At 37.7% G+C, this 26,207-nt stretch overlaps 1 protein-coding gene across 1 annotated transcript; it reads right to left on the bottom strand.

Moving 5' to 3' along the window:
• Window positions 1–17: 17 nt before the first annotated feature.
• LMBRD2 (LMBR1 domain containing 2) lies at window positions 18–26,167 on the bottom strand. Its single transcript, XM_066181056.1, has 18 exons — window positions 26,022–26,167; window positions 19,298–19,524; window positions 18,783–18,862; window positions 16,625–16,720; window positions 15,619–15,786; window positions 14,559–14,769; window positions 13,056–13,130; window positions 12,595–12,708; window positions 11,838–12,021; window positions 11,331–11,512; window positions 10,411–10,544; window positions 10,095–10,200; window positions 9,224–9,321; window positions 7,322–7,425; window positions 5,176–5,222; window positions 3,942–4,044; window positions 2,617–2,746; window positions 18–198 (listed from the first exon to the last, which is right to left on the bottom strand). Exons 2-18 carry the CDS (start codon window positions 19,469–19,471, stop codon window positions 138–140), a joined length of 2,067 nt encoding a protein of 688 aa, XP_066037153.1. The 5' UTR covers window positions 19,472–19,524; window positions 26,022–26,167; the 3' UTR covers window positions 18–137.
• Between the last annotated feature and the right edge of the window lie 40 nt (window positions 26,168–26,207).

Here is a 26,207-nt window from a genome sequence, read left to right on the forward strand (position 1 = left end):
AGAGTTGTTCTTTCATGTTTGTTTTTTTTTTTTTTTTAAGAGTCTTTAATGGTTCAGTGAGACATCACAAATACAGTATTTTCCAAGCAATGAGTAGGAGATAGATTTCCACTGAATTTTCTTTAGCTTTCATGACCTTAGACATCATCAAATATTTTGCTTCGAGACATTGACAGGTATCTTCCACCAGGCTGGTACCTGCAGAATCAATTTTTAAAGTGAAAAGTGTCACAGGAGATAGAAAAATAAAGACCCATAAAATCATCCAGCTCTCATTGCAATCTTACTTCTTAACTCCAGTGAATTACAGGCTTTGATATCCTATGAAATTAGTTTATGAGAATTTGAAAGACAGTCATTAAATTAAACCACATGTGACCAAGAGAAACAGTTATATGAATACTGGGAGTCTTAAAGAACTATGTTTCCTGAAACAATGGAAAGAAGTTGGATGTTTTGGTTGAACAGAACTTTTTTTATAAATCCCAACCACACCAACAACAAACAAACAAAAACCCAAAACACAATAAACCCAAACAAACAATGGCACCCATAAAGTAGCTTGCGTGCTTAACAGTACATCTCATAGGGTATTCTTAGAAGAAATACAGTATCAAAGATAATGAAAACAAATGCCTGCATGCCTAGTGGGAAAAGAGAAACTTCATAAATTGGTGGTCCAATGTATTTTAGAAACACTTTAAAAGCACAAATAAGGCCCAACATAAGCACAATGTAGTTTCTTGCTGTAGTAATTACTAAAATCTGAATGAACACAAAGCCAGAACCAGGTGTCTTAACTACCCTTACTGTCCAAAAATGTTCTATCTACGATGGGAGCTCTAGTTTTGAAAACTAATTTTACATAAGCTACTTCTAAATTAATTGAAATTCCATATGCAATTACTCTTGATTTATTACCTCCATGAAATCAAATGAAGGTTACTAGGTGAAGCTCAAATAAGCTTTGAAGTTCTTGGTTTTCTTTTTAAAGAAGAAATTCAGAATGTTCCACTTTGCAAAGCATATATAGATGCCTGGAGACTTCTGTGATTGAAATGACTCTTGTTTTTTTTGTTTTTAGTAGACAATCCCTTTCATACTGCATAGAAGCCAACTGCTGACAGAAATTCTAGGCTAGTTCCTCTTTAAACTCCTGTGCTTAAAAACCAAAAACTTTTCAAATGTGGTGAAATGAGACTAAACCAGTTGTCTGAATCAGCCTGTGAAACTTGGCAGTGCCATTTAAAAGCATTTAAAAGCCAGCACTTTTTTATTGACCTTAGAAATAGAAGTCCACTGAAACAATGACATTTTCTGACTCTTTTTGACTGGGTAAGCTAGTTTTAACTTAAAAACAACAAATGCTAAGTTTTTATATGTGAATTTTAAATTTGTCATTTAGTGGTTCTACACCATAACCACCCCAGAAAAAGAAGTACCCATACAACGTATTGCTTGTTTCTTAAATATGACCAGAGCTTAGTATTTACATAAGGCACTCTGACTGAGGAAATTTGGTGTTGCAGTTGCAACCACAGAATCACAAAATTCTCTACCACAGAGAGCTATACAGTGCAGTCTGGAACTCTCTGTTCAGGAAGTTCAGATTTTAATTTGCTTTAGTAGTTCCAAGATACGATACCCAGCTGTATTCCTGCAGCAGATCCTGTGACATTCAGTTTTCTTTCCTGCAACCTTTTCATAATTGATTTTACACTAGGAAATCAAGTGAGCTTTCTCCAGTTGAGCTTTGTAGGAAATTAGGGAATACCTTACATTGCACATCTGTCTGTTGAGGGACACGCTTAGACCAGGTAGCTCCGTGTGCAGCTGCAGGTTGTGCCCTGGATGGCAGGAAATGGGAGCCCCAGGCAAGGTGCCATGAACAACGAACAAAGGGCACAGGGACCTTTGGCCCAGCCAGGACACTTGGAGACCATGTAGGAGCCAAGGGCTCAGCTGGAAGAGCCTGGATTATGGTTCACATGGACTGTAAGGGGGTAAAAGCTCAGCGATTCTTTTGTTTTGGATACCTCCCTGGAGGCACCAATTCAAGCTGTTATGCTGTCACTGCACCATGATTAAAGGAACCAGATACCTAGGACTCCGGTATGGGAAGCCTGCAGCTGAGCCAGAAACGGAAACTTTTCTGACTGGGAGTGTGGGGTTAGTATGGAGTGTAAGGGGGACTCTCTGGGTCACTGGAGCTGCCTGTGGTGAAGGGGCTTCAGTCCCAGCAGTCAAAGTCTGGGGTGGCACAAGTGTGACCCCAAACTACTCCCTGAGTGGTCACACCAGGATGTTTCCTTAACATGCAGGTCATTTGCCAGTTTTATATGCAGCATTTTTCAAATTATGCCATATATAACATTATACCCAGCTCAAATCTTACTCTGACATTCCAAAAAAACCTGGAACACCTTCAAGTTTTGATAGGTTTTTAAATTATTTCTTTACCATAGGGGAAAAGGAAGAAAGGAAAAAAAGTTAGATGAAATTATAAACTTCATTTACAAAACTCTTTTTATGAAATTATTTGATACAGCTGTCATAGGTCAGAAAACAGAAGACATTAGAAACTTTTAACTGGAAATTACAGAGAATATTCATCACCTTCCTGAGTCCAGTTCAAGGGGGTCGTCAGTAACAGAGTCTGCATTAAAATCCAAAGGTTCTGCATCCTGGAGGAGTTCTATTCTATCTCTTTCAGTCCTACCATTTGAACGGGTGTACTTTGACAGCGCTGAATAAGTAAAAGGAATGAAAGACTGTTATTTGCTTTGTGAACAACCTGGAGTGTATGGAGACATCAAATTTAAAAAGCCGTAAGAATAACAAAACAATCTCATCCAAAGCAAAAGTGCAGTAATTTAGAGTACGTTTAGTATTAAACCAAACTTGCTGCAATTTGTGGTATTTTCATTTTGTATCTCCACAGAAATGCAACTACAACCTTCACTCCTCAAATAGGTTGAAATCTACCTTGCAAAGGATGGAAAATGAGAAACTACAGGCAAGCATTACTTTTAAAGAATCCATTCATCCTCCCAGCTTCCTGTTTTAACTAAGCTGTTTGGAGGTGTTGTTTGCTTTGATTTACTTTAAAAAAAAAAAAATCAGTCTCATGAACTAATGAAATACAATTGTTTTGCAGTTCAGTCTGTGACCTTCCCTAGATCAGTACCTATGGCTTGTTTTAGAGTTGGAATGCTACATAATCACATGATGAACATTAAAATGTAACTTCAGTTAGTCTACCACTAAAAATCTGGGTTTGCAACTTTGTACAGAGGAGGGGGAAATCTACCAGTGTTTTCTTAAAAGCACATTCAAAGCTTCCCTCCTCCTCCCCTTTTTCCTCCTTTTTCTTCAATTTCATTTTACTTGTTGTTACTTACAAGAGCACAGAGAATACAGAAAAAAACATTCACATTCTGACAAACTTTTTGGAAGTTTAAAGCATCCACAAATAAAGTATTTTGCTAAGAGACACTACTAAATACAAGTATATACACTTATGTGATGCTATACTTGTTGGTCATCTGATTGCTTCATTATTCCAGTCTTAGTTAATTTGCAAACAGAGGAGGTAAAATTTAAGATTTACAACACCCAACTTCAAGATGTATCATGAAGTTTCTTTGTTGACAACTGCTACTCTAATGGCAATCATTATACATTCCATAAGACCAAGAAATTGTTCTGAAGAGTAGCCAGAATCTCCCATCCTACCTAGCTGGAGATGGAAAGAAATACAGTACTCTTTTGTTTGAGCGCCTTAAATGGCAAAGTGGCACGGAGCCACAGAAGTGAATATAATCAGCACAGTATCTAAGACAAAAAGGAAAATATTTGAAACTACTCTCATAGCCAGTGTTGTGCAGATAAGGTACAGAAACAAAACAAAACAAACTTCCCCTCCAACCCACAAAGCTTACGTCTACTGGCATTCGTCTCTGAGAAGCTGGATTCTTTCTGGTCTGTGTGGACAGCTCTGCTTCTTGTGGAATCATCTCTATTTCCATACCGCTCCTTCCACTCCTGGAAAAAAGACCACGAAGGAAAATGTAAGTTGGGAGGAAAAAGCAACGCAGCAACTGTTCAGTATCTTAATACAGGAAGAATTTTTGTTTCATTTTAAACTCAAAATGTGTTGCTTCACTAAACCACTTATCATAACTGCTCTTAAGAAAAAGACTTTCAGAAAACAAATTACATCTCAAGGTTCAGCCAGCTGCTCTGAGTTATGGTGGGAACTGCTGCTTTTATTGATCATTACTTCCATCTAGCGGCAAAATGGAAAAATAACGCAAGGCACACAGCACAGAAAAATTGACAGCTTGGTGTCAGGTCATTTCAGTGCACATTAAATGTATCATACGCTTGCTATTTTGCTTCCCAACAAGTACAAGTTTTAAAATTATGAGATGGAGGTAAAGGATCAAAAGAAAGGTCTGCGCAGTACGGGCTGTCATCTAGGATTAAATTACACCTGAGTTTGGAAAACCAAGACGTTTTAGTCCCAGTACTATCTTGCATGCATCCTTTCTCTGATCTACCTTTTATTGTGACTTTCTATACTAGATTTTGTTATAAAGTAGGGAAAAACTTAAGCTTCACAAATCTTTCAATACAATATGTGCAGAAAACATTACTCGAATCAAACGTTCTGTTTGTTATTAAGGGGAAACTATTGATTCTGTCTTAAATGTAATTCCCTGCTCTGGCAAAAAAAAAACCCCAAAAAATAGAACCTGTACCAATGACTTTCCAATGAGCACACAAAACAACAAATTGGGGAAGAGTCCACATTTCAGTATGACAGCCCTGCAACTACTGTTATTTCAAGCAGAGCAGTATAAGAGACTGATAATAAGCCATTTCAGATTATTCTCTATCCTAGAAATCAGGACCCTTTTTAAAGCTTGTTACACCTACTGGCATACACCACAACACACTGAGTAAAAATAGTGTCCAAGTAGTGTCATTAAAATTGTCCTTTAACCTTCTATAATTAACCCCCAGTCAAGACTATTCAGCAACATTAAACTGATTCCATCAATTATTTAGAACTAATTTTTTTGTGAAATACCATCGTGAATTAAATATCCATGGTAAATCCTATCAGATACTGCAGTATAATGTTATAAATTAGCTAAGCAAATCTCATACCCTTCTTCTGTTTTCACCTTCTTCCTGCCTCTGTCGTTTTCTTTTCTCTAAAAATAAAAACAAAACTTTATCTGAGCTCCATATAAAGAACATCATTAGCAATTTTTTTAATAAACAATGAAAATCTGAAGTTAACTAACAAAGATTCTTATTGAAATACATGACTCTTACAATTAAACAAAACAAAAAGTTTGTTGATCATTATGGAGTCTCCCACCAAAATTATTTTGTCATGGTGGTTTCTTGGATCAGTGTAACATTTAGATACCAGCTGGCAAAGAAAAAGAAAAAAAAATCAAACAAACCCTTAGAAATTACTGGAATAACTGGGAAAGTATGATATTAAAAAAAAAAAAACCAACCAACTTCAGCAATTTTGAATCAAGATCTTCATTAAGTTCTGTGAAACCCAACCTGTGACCCAAATACTTTGTGTCCATATCTGTTATAAAGTTGGCAGTATAACATTACAGTATCAAGATCATCATAACCTCTTATTTAAGGGAATGAAACTTTGATCTTTCTCCAAAACAAAGAAATACTTCTACTCTAAGTAAACACAGGTTTTGTTTTTCATCAACTATGGGAAGAAAAGTCTCCCACAATATAACACTGTATCCAGAAATTTTAATTTCTAAACATTTACTGAAAAATTACAATGGCTTTTAGCAACTTTTAAGAAACACTTTCAATAAAAATTAATATAAAATAAAAAGCTTTCCAGACCAGCAGATAATTCCAGTTCTATTAAAAAAAAAAGCTTTCTCTAATAAAACACTAGTTGACATAGCAAAAAAGACTGAAGGAAATGACTGAATTGGTGCAGCTCAATCAACATACTTACGAAAGAAAGATTAGTATATTGATGATAAAGCAACACACTGTAAGATATTTCGAAATATCTAGAAATCAGATACTGGATGAATTAAAAATGGTACTTTGTTAAGGATGTTAATGAAGTCCGACAATGGACTTCACATAGTGACCTCAGTGCTGTGAGTTTATGGCAGTTTATGCTGTGGTCTTCTTCAGTACAGCTTTCGAAGTACTGACAGACAGTATGCTTTTTTTTTTCTGCAACATTTCAGACAAATGTAATCCAAAAACATATTATACGATGAGAAAAAGACTGAGGTACTTAATGCCTTCTTTGCCTCAGTCTTTAAAACTGAGACCAGTTGTTATCCAGGTACCAGGTTCCCCGAGCTGGAAGGCAGGGATGGGGAACAGAATAAAGTCCCCCAAAATCCAACGGGATGCGATCAGTGACCTGCTGTACTGTTTGGACAGAAACAGGTCTGTGGGGCCAGATCAACACAGAAGCACAGAGGGAGCTGGTGGAAACGCTCACCAAACCACTTTCCTTTAGATTTTCAACAGGGTCACAACACCACCACTCAATGCTAAAGGCTTGCGGCAGAGCAGTTGGAAAGCAGTCTGTTGAAAAGGGCTTAGGAGTGTTGGTTGACAGTGGCTGAACATGAACGAGGGTGTGCCCAGGTGGCCAAGAAAGCAAATGGCATCTGGCTTGTATCAGCAAGAGTGTGACCAGCAGGACCAGGGTAGTGACTGCCCCTCTGTGCTGGGCACTGATGAGGCCACATCTCAAATCCTGCATCCAGTTCTGGGGCCCTTAATTCAGGAAAAACACTGAGGTGCTGGAGTCCAGAGAAGGGCAATGGAGCTGGGGAAGAGTCTGGAGCATGAGTCTGATGGGGAATAGCTGAATGAGCTGAGGGTGTTTAGCCTGGAGAAGAGGAGGCTCAGACTTCGTCACTTGACAACTCCCTGAAAGGGGAGTGTAGTGAGGTGGGGGTTGGTCTCCCCTTCCAAGTAACAAACTACAAGACAAGAGGAAATGGAGGAAATGGCCTTAAGTTGTGCTAGGGAAGTTTGGATATCAGGCAAAAATTCTTCACTCAAAGGGTTGTCAGACATTGGAATAGGCTGTTTAGGGAAGTTTGGAGTCACCATCCCTGGAGATATTTAAAAGATGTGTAGGCGTAGTGTTTGTGGACATGGTTCAGTGATGAACTTGCCAGTCTTGGTTTAGGGGTTGGACTCTTTCTCAGAGGTCTTTTCCAGCTTTGATAATTCTATGGTAGGATGATTTTACAGGGAGACTAATTTACAGGACCTAATTTACCTCTTCTGATTAGCTCTTTTCCTTCATCAATCAAATCAGAAGTCATTTCGCTATCACCCATAAACTGCTGGAATCCCAGAAGATTCAAACACCGAGTTCCTAAACTGATAGAAGAAGAAATAATTTCCTTTGTTAATTTACGATTAGTAGTTTAGACACATTACAGAACAAAATGTAAAACAAACTGTTCAGAACTGTATGAGCAATCCAAGTAAAAAGCAAAAACACAGAAGACATATGATTACACCACCTGAGAAAACAGAAAATTCAGAACTCAGAACAATAACTGGTGACCAGAAAGTAGGGTTACCCAGGTGACCCAGAACAGTAACACATTCTTATATACAACTGGAAGTGATGGAATAACCCTATTCCAACAGAGAGATTAAAATGCATATAGTCTGAGAGTAGTGCAAATGACATTTGCTTTAAATGCTTTTAATATTAGACACTTGCTTTAAATGCTGTCAGATATAGTAGAATTTATGCCTAGGTCATCAACTCTTCTTTGCCAGAACACAATTACTATAAAAATTCTGCCTATTATAATTTCTGTGGTTTTGAAACAGTAAAAAGATTGGAAATCCACTTTCACCTCAGGGTTTCACTCAGGGGAATGTATACTGTATACTTTTAAGCTGTAGGGATGCTGGCTGCCCTTTTGGATAACCATCGGCAGCAGACAGCAAGATGGTCGACCTTTTTTAAGCCAGTCCTGGAACTACATAGCACGAAACTACGTCTATCTTTTCAACCTCACATCAGAAAAAAACAACTGTTGTTTTCGTACTGTTTTCCTTCCTCCAAACTGAAGTATTGATGTATTTCTTCCTTATACTACCTTAACTTTAACACTACTGGATTAAACACAGGAGACTCAGCTTTCCTCAACAGATTTTATTAAGCCTTTGCTTTTGCATGTATTTTAATCAGCAGAGGTCATTAAAGTAACCCTCTCTCCTTTAATTTCTCTTCTTCCTTTTCACTACAGAATTCAAGGCCCAGGATGATCATCGTGGACAAAAGGTCCCACAAACTTCTCTTTTCTCTTTCCTTCTCATTGGCTTTCCTGTTTGTTTATTTTGTTGGGGATTTTTGCTTTTGTTTTTTAGCTCCACCACGACTTTTGTCACTTAACCTAAAGGTAAGCAGGGAAAACTCACAACTAGATACTCGTTCTCTTACTATCTATAGATGCACATACAGTATTAATGGACATCCAAGGCATTTCACTACATTGTACTTGACTAAAAACATAGATTGCTTCTAACTGAATGGTAATGCAAAATTGAAGATACTAACCTAAATGTAGTTCAGCAAGATCAGACTAAAAGTATCTCATCTCTTACAGTGCTCAAAAGCAGACATTTTGAAATTATATAGCAAGATTGTAACAGTGTTTTCTGCAATTACCCTTCCAGCCTGCAACAAACTGTGGCTTAGGGAAACAAGATCAAATGACTTAAACCAGTATGCATTACCAGAAATCTGGTAACACATCAGAAACTTGATATGAGTCTGTTAGAAAGTTCAACACCTAAAACTGCTACTAGTGCTTCTTAATTCATTAGAAAACTTTGCTGAAAACAGCTTTCTCATGATAATTTTTATCTCAAAAGTAGAATCTAAATGTCCCCAGGCTTCAGAGTTTGAACAGATCACCCTTTAAAATCTAGGAATGAAGTTTAAGTTTACTCAGTTATGAGTTAATACAATCTTTATTTTTTAAATGTACACATTTCACCCAAATAAATAGCAATCTGTGGATTTAGGTTTTGTATTTTTATTAGAATGACACAACTCAACTGCTGGAAAAGAAGTACTGTATCTCTTCTTGAATTAGATGAAACTAATTATATTAACGTAAAGAAGCATGGGGGATCTATCTTGCAAATCACTTACCTGAAGTATGTAGCAATACAGAGAATGACAACAAGCATTGGGTAGTATATATAGAATCCATCTGCAATGAAGGACAGCACTCTCATTGATCCCATTATCTAGGGAAAAAAAACCCCACAGAACAAACTCTCATTAGCTATATTCTACATAAACCCATCAAGATTGTGCCTTCACGTAAATACGCAATCCTTTACAGTAACTCAAACAAAGGCAGTATTATCATAGATCTGCTTGAGAATAAGCAGATGTAAAGGTCACCTCCTGCACTTTGAGGTATTTTCTTGAAGCCAGATTTTCTAATCTCACCAACTCCAGAGCAAGAGCAAATCTGATGGATTTTTTTATCTGCTGTGAAGAGATTCTATAGACAACACAAAGAATCTAGTTACTAACAACAAAGACATGAGATGTAACTTGCCACAGAAACCAGTTCTTCAACAGAAACAAATTCACTGGTTTTAAGTAGAAGTCATGACTGTTCCCGATATATAGGGATGCCCTACATGCTAAAGCCAGTGAAGGCTAAAACTAACATGAATTGATAATGATATTGACTACCAGGATTATTTGATAATCAATTAATCAGTAATTACTGATTGATATTAACTAACAGGAATTGATACAGGAAAGAAGAACACCCTGAACTCTAAAGCATAATAGTTTACTTTCTTAAGATAAAGAGGCAAAAAAAGCACTATTGGTGACTTCTAGAAATCACTACTGAATCCCTCGCCTATAGCCAAGTATTTTTATCCTGTTGAAAAGATTGAAAAGATTTGAATATCTGAATCTTACTATAAGATGTATTTAAAAATACTCTGCCTGTTCTCCAGACCTTACTGAAAGCTTAAACCCACATTTTCTTACTTACAGATGTATAAGCTGTTGGCTGAGTGTTTTTGTGAGAGATTGTTGCATCCATATGGGTCAAGCCCAAAAAGTTCAAGCACAAAGGTGGAGTAAGACGGCAAAATAACCTGCATAAATGCAAGAGACAACAGCTTTTTGAAGAGTTTCTTACATTATCTACAAAATCATAACTGGATCTAACATAGAATAATGATGTAGAGCCCATTAGGAATTATAACCGTAGTAAATGATAAATTAAAGAATATAAAAGAAGTTCCATGGACATTTTCAATTCAGTATTACACAGAACACCTGCAAAACATATACCAAATACTCACATGCCACTGAAAAGGAGACTGTATGCATCTGTCTGATGATGTGAAGCTAAGTAATAATAGTTAAATACACGGATCCTGAAGACAGTAGAGTAAACACAGATACTTAGGAAAAAGATGGTAAGAAAACAGGCCATCTAGGGGAAAAAAAAGTGGCATTAAGTTCTTTAAATGTAGAACTCTATTAAAGGTTTTAATGTGTTCAGCAGATAGCCTGTCACATGCAGAGAGCATCTCCAGCCTTAATATTTCATTTTGAGACGTGAGAACACCACCTTCTCTGAGTAGAATTTTGGGAGTTTTTCAGAACAACCTAATCTGGAAATGATAATTATAACATTCTACACATAAGCTAACTCAGTTGGTGCTAGAAACGTTCTATTTCTTGTTAATGTAAATAAAATTGCCGTAATTGCTTTATTAATTACTATGACTGATCAGGCATTTCTTCCCACAAAAAAAGGCATAAACCCAAGTGTTTTCAGATCAACTTTTCCCAAGTATACTGAAATTTTTCAGCTCAGTACCTTTACTGATCAATTTGTGCGCACATCTGCTAGCCACACCTGTGATTGGATTCCTGATCATCCGCAAATTCCTGTTTAGGAAACTGAGGTCGCACACATGGCTGATTAGACAGAAAGTCTAATTAACACCTATGCTCCAAGCTAGTGTTTCAGAAATTACTCTACACATGATATTCAGGCCAGCTAGGTCATGCGTTCACCTGGTATTTGAGAGTTTTAACAAATGGCAAAAGGCAGACTCCCTCCATAGAAACAAATTTGGGTTCCATTTATTTAAAGACTTGCTGAAAGTTGACAGATTATTTAGAGATTTATCTTTAAATACATTTTATCTACTGCTGTTATCATAACCATTGATCTGAAAATATTTTTTTCATGTGATTATCTCCAACTTACCTCTATGTATATATAATTATATGTCTTCTCTGCCAGCTGTATGAAAACCGCAAATAGTGACAGAACTGGTTTTGTGCTGAAAAACGTGCACTCTGACCACACAACAATTACAGAGAATGTGGCCAGCACAATTGCAAGCACTCTGTAAAACCATGGTCGGAGAAGGCATTCCCAGTACCACTCTGGAAAAAAAACCACACACATATCCCGAACAGGTTAATGAAAACTACACAACCAGAAACAGAAATCCCTCACAAAAGGCTTCAAAGTTTGCTGTTACTTTATCGCAACACATAACTGCTACTGAATTTGTAAATAAAATTGAGGCTTATGGCCAAGAGCATGAATTAGTATCTGATAGCTAATTCAATTCATTAATCCATTAATACTGCAGACTTGCTTCCCTCTGCTGCAGTTGAACTTTTAAATAAAAAACCAACTGGTTCTTGTTACAGAATGGTATCAGCTATACCTTACCATACTCAAAATCTGCATGAGAGCACTTACCAACCGTTGGTGTGTAGAAATACTGAATAATTTTATTTTCTGGTTCCTGGGAATGAAAGGTATGAACAAACTGTCGAGTTGCACTGCTTTCATTTTTTGCCACATCTTCCAGGTAAAATGCTTGCTCTAGAAGAATTTGCCACTGGACCTGTGTACGACGATGTCTCTGCACTGAATAGATTACCTACAATAAATTGCAAGAAACTAGGGTTACAAGGCACTTGTTTCAAAAAATGGCAAAAAATCCTTGCAAAATCCGTGGAAAATCTGAGCACTGCAGAACTGCAAAGACTGTATCTTCAAAAAAGCAGGCAGTTAATTCTCTAAATACGTAAATGATAGAAGTACTACATACATGATAACTGAGTTTTGCAGCTCTTTCATCACAAACCATCTGTAGCAGTTCAATCCTACTATTCCCAACCTACCACTTTATTTTTGCATCTGGGTAAATATCAAACTTTTACTATAATTTCTTTTTCAAAATGCACTGTCAATCAACCATTACAAGGCTTATGCACAGATGGCTATAACACAACCAAGATATAACACACGAAGAACATTTTGTATGCATCCAGAATTTTGATCACTTGGGATATTAAACGTTTGTGCTTTCTTTCACCAAGAAAAGTTTCTGTTTAAGTAGCTAAAATCCACTACACTCAACAATCCAGATGAAGTGCATTCAAGATCTTTGATCAGCATTTACTCCCACTACATTAGCATAAGTGAAGCATTCTCCCATCTATTAATATACCTGCTTGTGAAGTTTGGCCAAACTTTTTTCACTGGGGTAACTGTTCTGTCTTTCATCAAAATCTTCATAATCATCCATGTTCCTACCCATTCTCTCCTGGTACTCCGTAGGGCACTGGAAGGAAAAGAGAAAATTAACTGGGAGGCAAAAGAGTAGCAAGCAGCCTTTGCTAATTATTTGGGTAAATTTGGGGCATTTCATGCATCTGAAAAGCTCACTCTAAGCATATGTTTTTCTCACTTTCTACAACATTATGTCAAAATACATCTGATAATTACGTACGTCATAAGAAAGCATTTCATAAAGAGTTTCAACTCTCAGTCTCAACAGAAACTCAGAAGATGTGGAATAGAGATTTTGTATTAAGAGCAAAAAAAAAGTAATGTACAAGCATTCTGTATGTGCAGGCAGCACCTCCTCCCAACTGAATAATAAGCAGTTGAAGATAAGCAATTGGTTACCTTTTTCAGTATTGTATCCATACATTTCCTCAAGGGGTGGTTATATTTGATACTCTCACTTACTTTACGGACTTCCTGTTGAGAGAAAAAATAACATAGTAGTTTAACTGTGCTAAATTAAAAACACCAATTAAATAAATTTTCCAAAAACTATGAATTTTTACTGGTGAATTAGAGTTGCAGCTCTCCCAACCAGAAAAGACAGCCATCAAAGCTTAAAAAATACAGCTTCCTAAATGCCATAGCTTTACTAAATATCTCGTAAAAGGTAAGTGAATTATTTGTAAAGAAGACTTATGTATTTTTTTTAAAAAATAACAGCAGTGAACACAGCTATACAAATGTGTAGAGAACTGGTTTCTATGCATGAAGGCTGAAGTGGAAAATACTTTCTTGTTTAAGTTAGAGATGAAAAGGAGATAAAGAGTAAGTCCCACTGACTGACTCAGGGCACTGACCACTTCTTTAGGAAGCCTGTTGCAGTGTGAGACCATCCATCATCCTTGTGGTAAGGAACTGCTTCCTAATGTCCAGTGTGAACCACTCCAGACGCAGCTCTGAACCACCCCCATGCATCCTGTCACTGCCTACCAGGGAAAATGAATCAGCATCTCCTTCTCCAGGCATCTGAACAATGCTCTTAGTAATTTGCTTCAACTTTTGGTCATACAGTGGCATCAGATGACGGCTGTTGGTCCCTTCCAGTGGAAATACTCTGTTTTAAGTGCTATCCTGGTAAAAAAGGTCATCACTACTCATTTTCTAATAAGCTTTGTGGTTATGTCCCACTTAGATGTTTTTAACTGTTTAGCAGTTTCTTCAAAATGCATTATGGATGAATGAAGATTCTATTACTAAATAGTACTGGCACATAACACACGCTACCCTAAAACAGTTCACACATTATTCCAAGCCATGGTATCCCAGCAGAAGAACCAGGAATAGCTATTCAAAGGGCTAGATTTCCATTCTGTTCTTGAACTACTTTAGAGCCTATGGCTCAATGACCTTTAAAAATAGAGTGTCAAAAGAAACTTTGAAAAAAACCCCCAACATTATCTTTATATTCTTTTCTCAAAAAGCACGTAAGCATGGCTGCACAATTTGGAAACTCCTCTCAAGATTCCAGAAATACACTGTGAGCAGAGTATAAAAAAATACACAATTTGAAACCTAGTGAAGCATCTGTAAACTGACTGTTCAATCTCACTCTGAAATGTTATTTATTAGTGACCAGTACTACTCCAAAATGGTCAGTAAAAGAACAGACTCAACAAATAATGGTTATCAAGTTGCTAAGACTTTTATCACAGCAAGGACTATTTCTGTTTTGACTTTTGCACAGGACTGAATGTTATCAAGTGACACACTATGATGATTTTCTTAGTTTACAGATATTTTATAGTAAGTTCATGCTCATGCTAGAATTGTCCAACACCAATGAAGTCAGACACAATTAACAGCAGCCTTCACTTTTTTTCACAGGGAGAGCTAGTTACTTACCTCCATAATATCCTCTAAGTTCTCCTCTGCATCTGCTTTTTCAGTCATCAGTTTGGCAGCTTTGAAGTAAGTCTTCATGAGTAGATAACCCCTCTTGGCCCCATTCCAGTGAGAACGAGGGATTTCCACCAAACCATAACCCAAAAGCAACACAAGAAGGAACAGACCCCATGTGTTTGCAGCAGCTATTCCAATAGTCTGAAGCTGGTTCCTAAGGAAACAAAACAGTAGTAAAAATCCAAACAAACAACATCCTCCTATTCCACCTGCAAGAAACCAGCCTTGAAGGATCAGTAAGTACCAATATGGCTTTTAAGTTCACAGGAACCGACTTGGTATCAAATTTTTGCCTAGAGCCAGGCCTGCTGCTTGGCCATATTTAAAACTGTCACACTTTTCCTGTATCTCTCATGTTCTGCCCACTACAGAGGGAAGAAAAGAATTTGCTTGTTCTCAAAAAAACTGCTCTCCGAAAGGAGTATGTTCCATTAGGAAACAACATGAGCTTATCAAACTTACAGAAAGTGAGGCCAAAATACCATAATGGCACTCACTGTAAGAAACAGCCTTGGAACCCAGGATTTACATTCAGAATATCATGTCCAGAAATTTGTATTTAGATACGTATTCCATCCAGTATGGAGGACTATAACCAATTTATAGATGTCAATTATTCTAACTTTCCTTTTCACCTCTAAAGTCTATAACATTCAGATGCACTACACAGGAAATACTGATTTTTTGAAATACGTTGTTCTGAAAAAACCTGAAAGTTTCTGCACTAACTTTGCAAATGTGTTTGTATGGAGAAAAAAAGCACCATTGTAAATACAAGAGGATTCCTCTGCTGTACATACCAAAATCAGAAAACCAAAATCCAAATTTCTATGAATACTTCTAAGAGCCTCTTTCATATAAAAAGTTAACATAACTTTCGAACTGCCTGGCAAAGTATTAGAACTAAAATTAGTTTTTTCAGAAAGACCCACTTCATCCACAGAAGAAATTATCCAGACAATTCTGTAAGAACTCATGGAAGAGTTTACAACATTATTCTTACCACTGTAAGTTGAAGTTTGGGTTTACAGCCACATATATTAGAAATGCTCCAAAAATCAGCAAGTAAGTGCCATAATAGATGGCATTCTCAATCAAAGCAGTTTTAATCTTTCCTGTGATAGAGAACCCTCCTGATCTAGCATATGACTGCATGAAAGGTAGCAGAATCCTAGGAGAAAAGGAAACAAAACAAAACCACATCAGCCAATCAAAAACAAGAAAACAAAAACTCCACCAACCCCCACCAAAAAAATCTCCTAAACACCCAAACCACCAATCCCTCCCAAAAAAGTACTTTAGCAGTGTCAGGTTACGGAGGCAGGGGTGATAAAGTTTAAGACTGCCAAGCTTCTAAGAAATTAGCTACTTAGATGTTTTTATTCTAGATGTACCTTTCTGATGGCAAACCTAAAACAAGCTGCAGGTAAAAACAATACAGTTAGCTTTGCTATGAAAAAATCTGTGATAAGTTAGAATGAACTACCAACCCTGATATCCTTGAGTAGCTACAAAAATAATTATTTGATGACAGGTTGATCAGAAACCACACAAAGCCCAGACAACCCAAAACCCCTAAGACATATCTTTTTTCTGTAGCTATATCTTAAAGCTTTATACAATATTTTCAATAAAACAAACTAATTTACAATATTAATCAAAAATTACCCAAAATATTAATGGAATTATTTTGGTATGTGGTTGCCTAAAACCCATTTTTTTCAATCTATCCATAAACACCTACATGTATAAATTGCTTAGTTTCAATTACAAAAGTGAACCAAGGGTAAATGGCTGCCACCTGAAATTTGCTTTCACAGAAGCAAGAAAAAAAAAGGAATATGCCTAAATTAGTACAGCAATTATTACAGAAATTTCACTACTAAATAGTCGACAATTTAAAAGCTCTTTGCCACAGTGACACACATTTTTAAAGGATGATATAGCTGTTAAGATGGTCGACTTACAAACTATATCATAGTCTTTGCCATATTCTTTGCCTTACTTACCATGTTAAAAACTGAGATGTCCAATATACAACACGCCAGAAAATTGGCATAATTCCATCAGGAATATAACTCCAGGGTTTGAAACATTTTTGCTTGCTGTAACAGGGTAAAGAAGATTATTGTTAGTTGTAGAGCCATGAGTATAAAAAGCATCTTTTAGAAATTCCTACCTAGAAAGGTCTTTGAAAAAAAATACAAGTAATACAATACTATTTGAGTCCATAATCAACAATCAACCACCTCCCAAGTAAATTAACTGAATGATCACTTAGAATTATTTATCATTTTCCTAACCACAAATAATGGTACATCTTTCTTAGAGAAAAAAAACCCCAGAAGCTCAGAGACTGAAGAGGACTATTCAATAAAGCATTTTGAGGCTACAGTTTCTGTTTCAGCAGTAATTATTTCATGCACAGAAAGAACACTTGTTTAGACAGAGAAGCATTAAACATTAGTTGGTGCAGCAGGTTTTTAAAAAACATCTAGACATACCATCATCTACAGCACTTAAGTCATACAAAGAACGCATTAGTTGTTTCTTGTGCCACCAAGCTGGAAAAAATCAGTCTTACATAAATTTCGATTAAGTAAGCCTATACTCTTCTGACAGTGTTCACTTCAGAAGACTAGAAAAGTCATACGAACTCTTTTAGGAAAAAAAGAAAAAGAAAAAAAAAAGATTAAAGGACAAGGTGTCCAACTAAGGCAGTTTGGGTTTTTTCCACACACCTGTCTGGGTAATGAAGCAAGGGTGAGTCAAGGGGCAATAAAGTCAACTTAGATAAGATTACCTAATGAGAAATAATTGGTGTTTTCCAGGTTCAAACTAGTTAAGCCTGAGTTGTATGTTTTTACGTGTATAACCTAAATATTTTCAAAAGTATCATATTAAGACAAAATGACAGGTAGTATGACTAAAGGTTTCAGCGCCTCTCCTGTGAAGACAAGCTGTGTGAGCAGGTGTTGTTCAACCTGGAGAAGGCTCCAGGAGACATTACAGCGCCTTCCAATACCTAAAGGGTGTCTATAAAAGGGAGGGAAAGGGACCTTTTATATGGGCACAGTGACAGGACAAGGGGCAATGGTTTTCAACTGACAGAGGGCAGGTTTAAATTAGAGATTAAGAAGAAAATCTTCACTGTGAGGGTGGTGAGGCACCGTCACAGGCTGCCCATAGAAGCTGTGGATGCCCTATTCCTGACAGTGTTCAAGGCCATGTTGGAAGGGGCTGTGAGTGACCCAGCATAGTGGAAAGTGTCCCTGACCCTGGAAGATGATTGGAACTGGATGATCTTTAAGGTCCCTTCCAACCCAAACCATTCTGTGATTCTATGAAAAAAAGTTTGTACGAAGCCATAGGTAAACTGAAAGGTTACTGAATAGTTTTCAAATTGTGTATATAATTAAATAGGCTTAATTAACATCCACTGGGTGGTCTTAAGTATAGAGTGTAATATTGCATGACTAAGTCTGCCATTTCACCATTTCACCCTTCTTCCAGGCCCTGCTCTGGGGCAGCAAGACTGGCAATACTTTGCACAGACGTATCAGCTGACATCTTAAAGGCTCTGATCATCTTACAGACAACTACACTGCACACATCAATTACACGGGGAAACAGCCAGTGTAGGCTAAAGGATGAGCAGGCTACCATTACTTTGGTGGAATACAGTCCATTTCAGATAACTGCAATTACCAAATATGTGTAATTATAAGAAGCAAATAGATATGCCCCTGATGTATAAGACAAGCAGCTAATTTCATTCATATGGTATAAATTAAAGGTATAAAATTAGATTTTCAGGTTTAAAGTCTTTAAGATTGTAAAGGATAAGCATTCATTAAAGTCATGATTGCTCAAAAAAACTCAGTCTGATTGCTTTAACAAAAAAAATAAAGGAAATCTAGTAACACACAAAAAGAATAGTTTGGTAATCAGCTAGAACTACTACATAATTACTATGTAATTACTCCCAGCAGATAAAGATCCATCTTTCATTGCCTTTTCCCTCACTGTCCTGTGTATTTACAAATTTCAAATTTTGCATCATACAGATAACACTTATTTATCGGTTATAAAAACAATATGCTCCTTTCAATTGAAAAAAGAAAATCATAAAATACAGTCTAAAGAAAAAAACCATGTAGCTCATACCTTGGAGCAGGAGTAACGTAAGAGCCATTACTTTCTGCAGGACTGGAGTTAACCGCAAGTTTGCATCGATTATAAATAGTCTAAAAGACAATTTATTTTATATCAGTGACCGAAGAGGTATAATACTTATTTAAAAGTAGTAAGTCATATTTTAATGACATTTCCTGTACTCTAGGTTTACATGTGGAATTAATTATACCAATAAACATTCAAATGCAATCAGTAGTCAAGTAAGTAAAAAGCTGAAAGTGTCCTTATGCTGCCTAAACAGAAAAATAAATTGTTATAAACAAATAATGGAATTTTAAAATGTTTGAAATAGGCTTGTTATCTGATGAGAATAACAAAAAGTAAAATTAATTATAAACACAAGAGATTGTCATGTTTAATTTATTACGATACTACATGGAAGATTTCTTTGGTGTTTCTAAGAATTGGTCTTTCACAATCATTAGTTTAGAGAAATACCATACACATTTGATACTATTAAGCAGGAAGTCCTGCACATTTCTTACCGTACTGACATCCAGGGGCAGTATGAATACAATCAGGAAGCAGAGATACCAAGCCAATAATGTTGCTACGATCACCAGCCTATGCTGTTTCTTGAAGTCTCCATACCGGTGAAGTAGGAATAAGGCCAGGAAAAAGACAAACACTATCTCAAGGCCCAGCGCTGCACCACTCATTGTTAAATGTTGGCTCCAGCCACACCACACTCACTTGAGAAAGCAGATCAGAACTGCAAGACAAAAAGACATTTAATTACATTAAAACCTCTGGAAGATACTTACACAGAAGAGTTGTTCAATGGACACTTTAAAACATATTAGCAAACTTCTCATACCTCACGTGACCAGGATTCTTATCAGACAAAAACAAAGGTCTTCAGCAAGGTGCCCTGAAGTCCTTTGAAGAAACCGAAGTATGTTATTCCAATACTATCATTTCCAGAAATGCATTAGGACAACCCCTCTTCATCATCTTGATATACAATAGATCCAGGAGGCAAATCTCTGTCCTTGAACAGACTCCTAGCCCAACTTTAGGTCCAGTACAATTTTCAAGATGAAAATCTATTCTGCTCGTTTTCCTCCTTTAAGGAGTAATCAACTAACTTTTACAAAGAGTTGAATGTTTAAATTAAATGATTCTGGATAGATAATGAACAACTTTTTTAATGGAGCGTACCTCAAATACATATTTAAAGTCTGTACGTAAGAGTTAATAGAGCATTAAAACACAGCAAAGTATGTTAGTCTACTTGTAATGCACCTCTTTGAGGTTTGAAATTCCAAGAATTTCAATTCACCTTCCCACTCCTCCTGTGCTATTCAGAGAAATGACTGCATTCTCAATTCATTTAGTACAGTTTGCCATGATGTATTTTTGCTTTGCTCATCCTTCTGTGTTTAGTTACTGTTGCAGTCAGGAGTGCTGTAAGTTCATACAGCTTCATGCAGACAAGCTATTATGTAAACGTACACTGAGCTGCACAAATCCACTACAGAAAATTACACTGACTTGTTACATTTTTATTTAAACTGCTTCAGACTTTTTAATAAGCATAATTTTCCCACAGGCATTTTACACATTATTAAAAAGATAAAGTTTATTACTCTGGCCAGTCTGACTTGCCTCTCCATCAAGATTAATATTCAGCAAGTTTGATTTAAGTGAAATAGTTTTTGCTTTGGCTTTGCTGTTAAGACTTCCAGTACTTTCACTTTTCTGGAGATTTTAAAAAAAATGCTATTTTTGAAATTCCCCTCTACTTACTTTTAGATCTCTTTAGAACTTGGTTAAGTGAACTGTTTCTTTTACTAATTTCTCAGTAAACTGTTTAAGCAGATCTTATTATGATTGAGGACACTAAGCAGTGAAAACTCTCTTTTTTACACTAAACATATTCTAAAGTTTGGGATGTCATTATTACCTTGACGACACAGAGGAACAATTATTCTGTGACTTTTTTTCCCCCTCAATGGAATTTGTTTCTCCACATTTTCTACTTTCACATTTGAATTTCAAACAGTAAGAGCAGTCAGTTTACTCCACATTGGCTGTGACACACGGAGCATTCTGTATTCTGAAAATAACTCGTTACCTTCCTGTTTCTAGCAAAGATTGACACACTTTTTCTTTTCTGCCTTTCATCAAATATGTTTATCAAACACTTCCATTAGGACAAACTATCCCCTTACTATCTCTCTGTACTCTACTTTAGCTAGGTCATTTTTACACTAAAAACTCAGGATATCTCACCATTTCTCAACCACTTATTTGAAGAAAGTACTTGACTGTTCTATTGTGCCATTCTTGTTTCCTCAGAGAAGTCTTCTGTATTTACAGTACAGCAGCAAATTCCACCGAAGCACAAATATCAAAACAAGTATGTATCAGCTTCATTAAGGCACTCCTATCTGGCATGTAGCCTTTCATGCCCATTACAGCCACACCTTTTGTCATGTAAACAAAAAAATTATACAGCATTCACTTCATTAGTCACAAAGTTTTATTACAGTCACACCTAAAAAGCTTCTACCAAAACAGAAGGTAAAAAGTTTTTGTGCAAGATGCTGCACTCAGCTACTATCATAAGGGTACTTCCAGAAGCACTATAAAAATGTACTGAATATGCTAAAATAAAGACAGAATTGATTCCTACCACAACTTAACTCACTTTCAAAGACAAAAGTGATTGCAGTTATCAATAAACTACATCTTTATATTATTCTCTGGTTCCTATTTTAATCTCAAAACACAAAAACAAAGGCCTGCTTTTTCAAAAGACTGAGACTAATAACAGAGTTATTTTGAATTAATGCATACACATTTTCAAAATAATAGTTTAAGATTTTTAGACAGAAACCATTTAAAACCAGCTCTCCACACAGAAAGATTACATGGAAGAAAATCCACAAAGTGAGAAATGCAATTCTTGAGAGGAGCTCTTCTGGTGAACTAAATCCAACCCAACAGTGCAGACATATCTGTGTCCTGTGCTACTAGAATCAGGCCTTAAAATACATTACTGCAGGCTAAAAATCCATGCCTTCCTGTGGAAAGCAGCATTTGCCACTGAACCTGGTTGTTAGCTCAAAGGAAGGTAAGCTCCTTACCCATCAACCTGTTTCATCACTTTATTTAGACAGCCATCTCACTATTGGCATACAGCTGGCTGAAACTCGAGAATTGTTAAAAAAATGTTGTTCTGAAATAACTACTGCAGAAGAGCTCTCTTGTACCATACAATGGCTTAGAAGATGCTCCTATTAAAGCAATGACAAAGTAACAAGAGCCCTCACCATGAATGGAGAAGTATTTATTGGCATACTCAGTTTCTGAACAACCAGGCAGCTACAGATTAATACAAGTAAGATTAAAAGCTGAGACGGGAAGTGCAACTTAAAATACAAAGACACACTCAGCTCAGGGTTTTTCTGCTTCTTTTCAGACATAGACAAAATCAGTTAAATTTTTAATTTTATCCAGCTACTAATTCCACATGCATCATAAAGGGCTCCCTTCAAGCTTAATTCCCTTTATATGACAGACTCCCTACTATCAACAGTATTAAATTACCCTGCCAACACAGGAGTAACTGCACTCATGACATCTACATTACAAATCAACTAACTACTCTGCCTGGTACAGAAATCTCAAGTTACTAAAGGAAACAGCAGAGAATAAAAAACCCCACACTTTCTTAAAGCTTTACTACGGCACCAAATTTAATGAAGACACCCCAATTTTATATTCCTAAAGAAGGGCTAGAAAGAATAAAGCTTATCTGTGAAGGATTCCCCCAGTCTCCCAACAAATGCCCGAGGAGGCCTGAACAGAGGGTAAACACTGCTTCACATGCCTTACTAGAAAGTGTAAATAGGATGTTTCCTTCACAAATTCAGCTTTATTTATTAAGGCCTCCAAATTCTTTCCCTCCAGAAAACACAACACTACTTCTCTACCCTGTATTTCTGTGGCTGATTATTCCTGCTTAACACAGGCACAAAACTCCACTCAGCTGTACCTGCTCCCCCCCAACAAGTTTCCAAATCTTTAAGGTATTTTTAATTACACTATCATTCTCAGAAAGACCTGAAATCTCTCACAGTTTTATGCCTTCTGTAGTTTTAATTGTCATATTGTTCCATTAGGGAAACTCTGAAAACCACTAAAAGTATATGACAAGGGAATGGCCTCCTTAGCCGCAAGAGCAGCTCTTCCCAGCTTTCCTTCCAAAGCAAAAACATCCTAAGGAACAGAAACAAAGTCCTACTATGCAATACATCAATCAATCTAAACTGATCCTCCTGTATACAGTTGGTCTATAAGTCATTGCTGAAATAGATTAGATTACTTCAACTATTTGTCCTTGACAAACGGATGCTGTCTTTTACTTACCTGTTATATTCCATGTACTTACAAATAACTCTAGTGCCAGAATTTTTTTCCAGGAATTCAAAAAGAAGGGGAGTCTGACAATCTGCAGCTCTGCCTGTCCTTCAAACATTACTAATAAAGACAGCCAATAAAGACAGCCACCACACTTCTGGTTTTCTTGTCTGGTACCTCAGACATTTCTAAAATACTAAAGACTTTTTTTTCTTGTTCTTCAAGCATTCTCAGGTAGAGATCAAACAGATTTGAAAAAGCTGCATTTCTAGAGATTTTGGGTATTTCAGTTGAAACCAAGCAGTCTTACTTCGTATTTTTAAATATCATAATTACATCTGAAGAAAACCTGTCACCAAAAAGGTTGCTGAACTACAAAAGGGATTATCAGAGACAGAACTGAGAGCCTTAACATACCGAAAAAATATCTGGCCAACAGCATCTCCCACCTCCAGCTGAATTCACAACTCACCTGCAAGTACAAAAGCTGCCATCTCCAGCAATACCTCAATGGCCAGCTCAATGATGACCTTCTGCCTTTCTGTCAGGGAATAATCTGCTAGTTCTTATTGAGGTTCTACCAACACATTTCACTTGGCAAAAAAACCCAGTGCTTGGTTTCTGAAGCCTGCCCTGCTTTGCAAAATTATGCTGCTAAGAATCATGAACACAGACTTCACTCTGCAGACATGTAGTAGTAGGCTAGTACTTTAGTACAAGTACTGATAGAACTGCCCCACACTAAGAGCCCTCGACATTTACATCTCAAAACAACAAAATGGGATAACTTACATTTCAGGACTTGTAAATAGAGAAGAACAACAGGCAAAGCAACACCACAAATAGTCCCTTCAGCCATTTTAAGACCCAAGTCTGCATAGTGTGTTGTGGGGATTTCTTTTAGGTTGGTTTCAGGTTTAGGGGAGGAGTGGCATCGCGGGTGTTGGTTGGTTGGTTGGTTGGTTTGGGTTTTTCTGTTTACTTTTATTATTACACATTGGCCCTTACAGCTTGGGAGAAATAGTAAGTATTTATAAACAGACAACAAAGACCTACTTTATCTCTGTACAGTGAGAAAGCCATCTAAAGAAAGAAAATAGCCACAAACTGCCCAAGAAAACCAACCACAGATATTATCTGATTGAACTATTTGAGAGAAATAACCTCTGAGATTAGTGAAGAAAGCAATTTGCATGGCCTTGTTCTTCTAAGACACACGAGTCACTCTATGTATTGACTGATACTTTACTAGTACCTGTCAGTTCAACTATTTTGCAATGAAGAAAAATTTTAAATTGACTAAACATCTAATGGATAATAGATCAATATTTAGGGAAATATGTTTTGTATCTTCTAATTAAAAATAAAATGCTGTGCTGACACCACTCAAAATGGCAGTACCCTGATTTTGCAGCGGACTAGGTTCCACGCAGCAGCACTAAATGCAAGACAAATGCTTGACCAAGGAACACTAAGATTTTTGTGTTCAAATGGAAGCAGGGACCATCAGTACAAAACCATGGCAAGCTCATTTGCTTTACATGGTGCTGCCCTGTCTTCTACTAAAGGATCACATAATCATTAAGGTTGCAAAACAAGTCTAAGATCATCAAGTCCAGTCTTTAATATATTAAGTACCACAGAGTCTAAAGCTTTCAAACAATTTAGGGAAGTATGCTGAAAATAACACATAGAAGAAAATAAGTCATTTATCGGAGGAACTGAAATAGAATCAAATACAAGCACTGTGCAGAATCTAAAAAAATAATAGAAATCCCTATCTGGGCTACCGGAATAATGCACTCACACAAAGCAGGTGTCAGCAAGGCAGTCACATGACTACTGCCCCAACATGGCATGCAGGCAAACATATTTGTTAATTTCCAGGTTGTAAAAAACACTTGGATTTTCCGCAAAATCATCTTTCAATTTCCCGTACATTAAGAAGAGTGACATGATATTTACAAAGAAAAAAGCGGCTGCAGAAAAGGTGAAACAGACCCAGCTTTTTTTTCTTAAACCAAAACTCCACCTTCCATTTGATTATCTGCTTCAATAATCTTCGAATAACTGTTGCGTGACTTAAGTTAAAACTGGAAACAGTTAAAAAATACTCTTTAAAAGGTGATATGAATGTTGAGTCACATCATTCTCTGTACGTGACTTAAAGTTGTGCCGTCTTTGCCACGGGTTCCATTACCACCCTCAATTTTACAGGCACGTCTCTCCATCGTTATGCAGTAAACAAAGGAGAGAGCATTTGCAAGCAAGTGGTTGACTAAGAGCGGAGTTGTAGGTGTGTTCAGAATCTGTCCTCCATCCCCACCGATTTCAAAACAAGTAGTCTGGGGGGAAAAAACGCAGGAAGAGCTGCATTGCTGAAAGTCCCGCGGGCTGTGAAACACGGTGTGAGAAGACTGCAGGGTTTCAACAAGCATGGTGAGGGTCAGGACCAGCCAGGGGCAGCGTGAGATGTTCCCAGAGAAAACCTCCCAGGGCGACATGTGCCAGCGCCGCCGGCCCGGCCGTGCGCGCACAGGCCTGAGCGGCACAGCACCGAGCTCCACGGACACGGAACCAGCACCGCCCGCTGCGTCCTCGGGGTCCCTGACGGGAGGGCAACACCCGGGATAAGAGCCTAGAAACGAACGCGCCGACCGCCCACACCCAGCACTGCCCCGCGACTATCCTTCCCTCCGTGTCCTTGCCACAGCGGACGTGTCCGGGGGCTACCGCTTCCCACCCGGCTCTCGTCCCCGCTCAAGAGAACCGGCCCGGCCGTGACTCGGCATCTGCGGCCCCGCTACAGCCGGCCCCGCGTCCCGCCCACCGCCGCCTCACCTCAGCCGAGCCGCCGCTCAGTGCCGCGTCCCCCGCGGGGCTCCGCCGCCCGCCATCCCGGCCGGCACCGGGCTCAGAGCGTGGCGTAAAGAGCGGCGGCCGCTCCCGGCTTCTTCCGCATCACAACCGCCGCCATTCGCCGCCCGCCGCCGCCGGCCGGGCACGGCTCCGCCCCTGGCGGGCGCA

This window comes from Chamaea fasciata, unplaced genomic scaffold, assembly GCF_029207755.1.
Source record: "Chamaea fasciata isolate MVZ Bird 193981 ecotype frontalis unplaced genomic scaffold, bChaFas1.0.hap1 SCAF_4, whole genome shotgun sequence".
Lineage (NCBI taxonomy): Eukaryota > Metazoa > Chordata > Aves > Passeriformes > Sylviidae > Chamaea > Chamaea fasciata.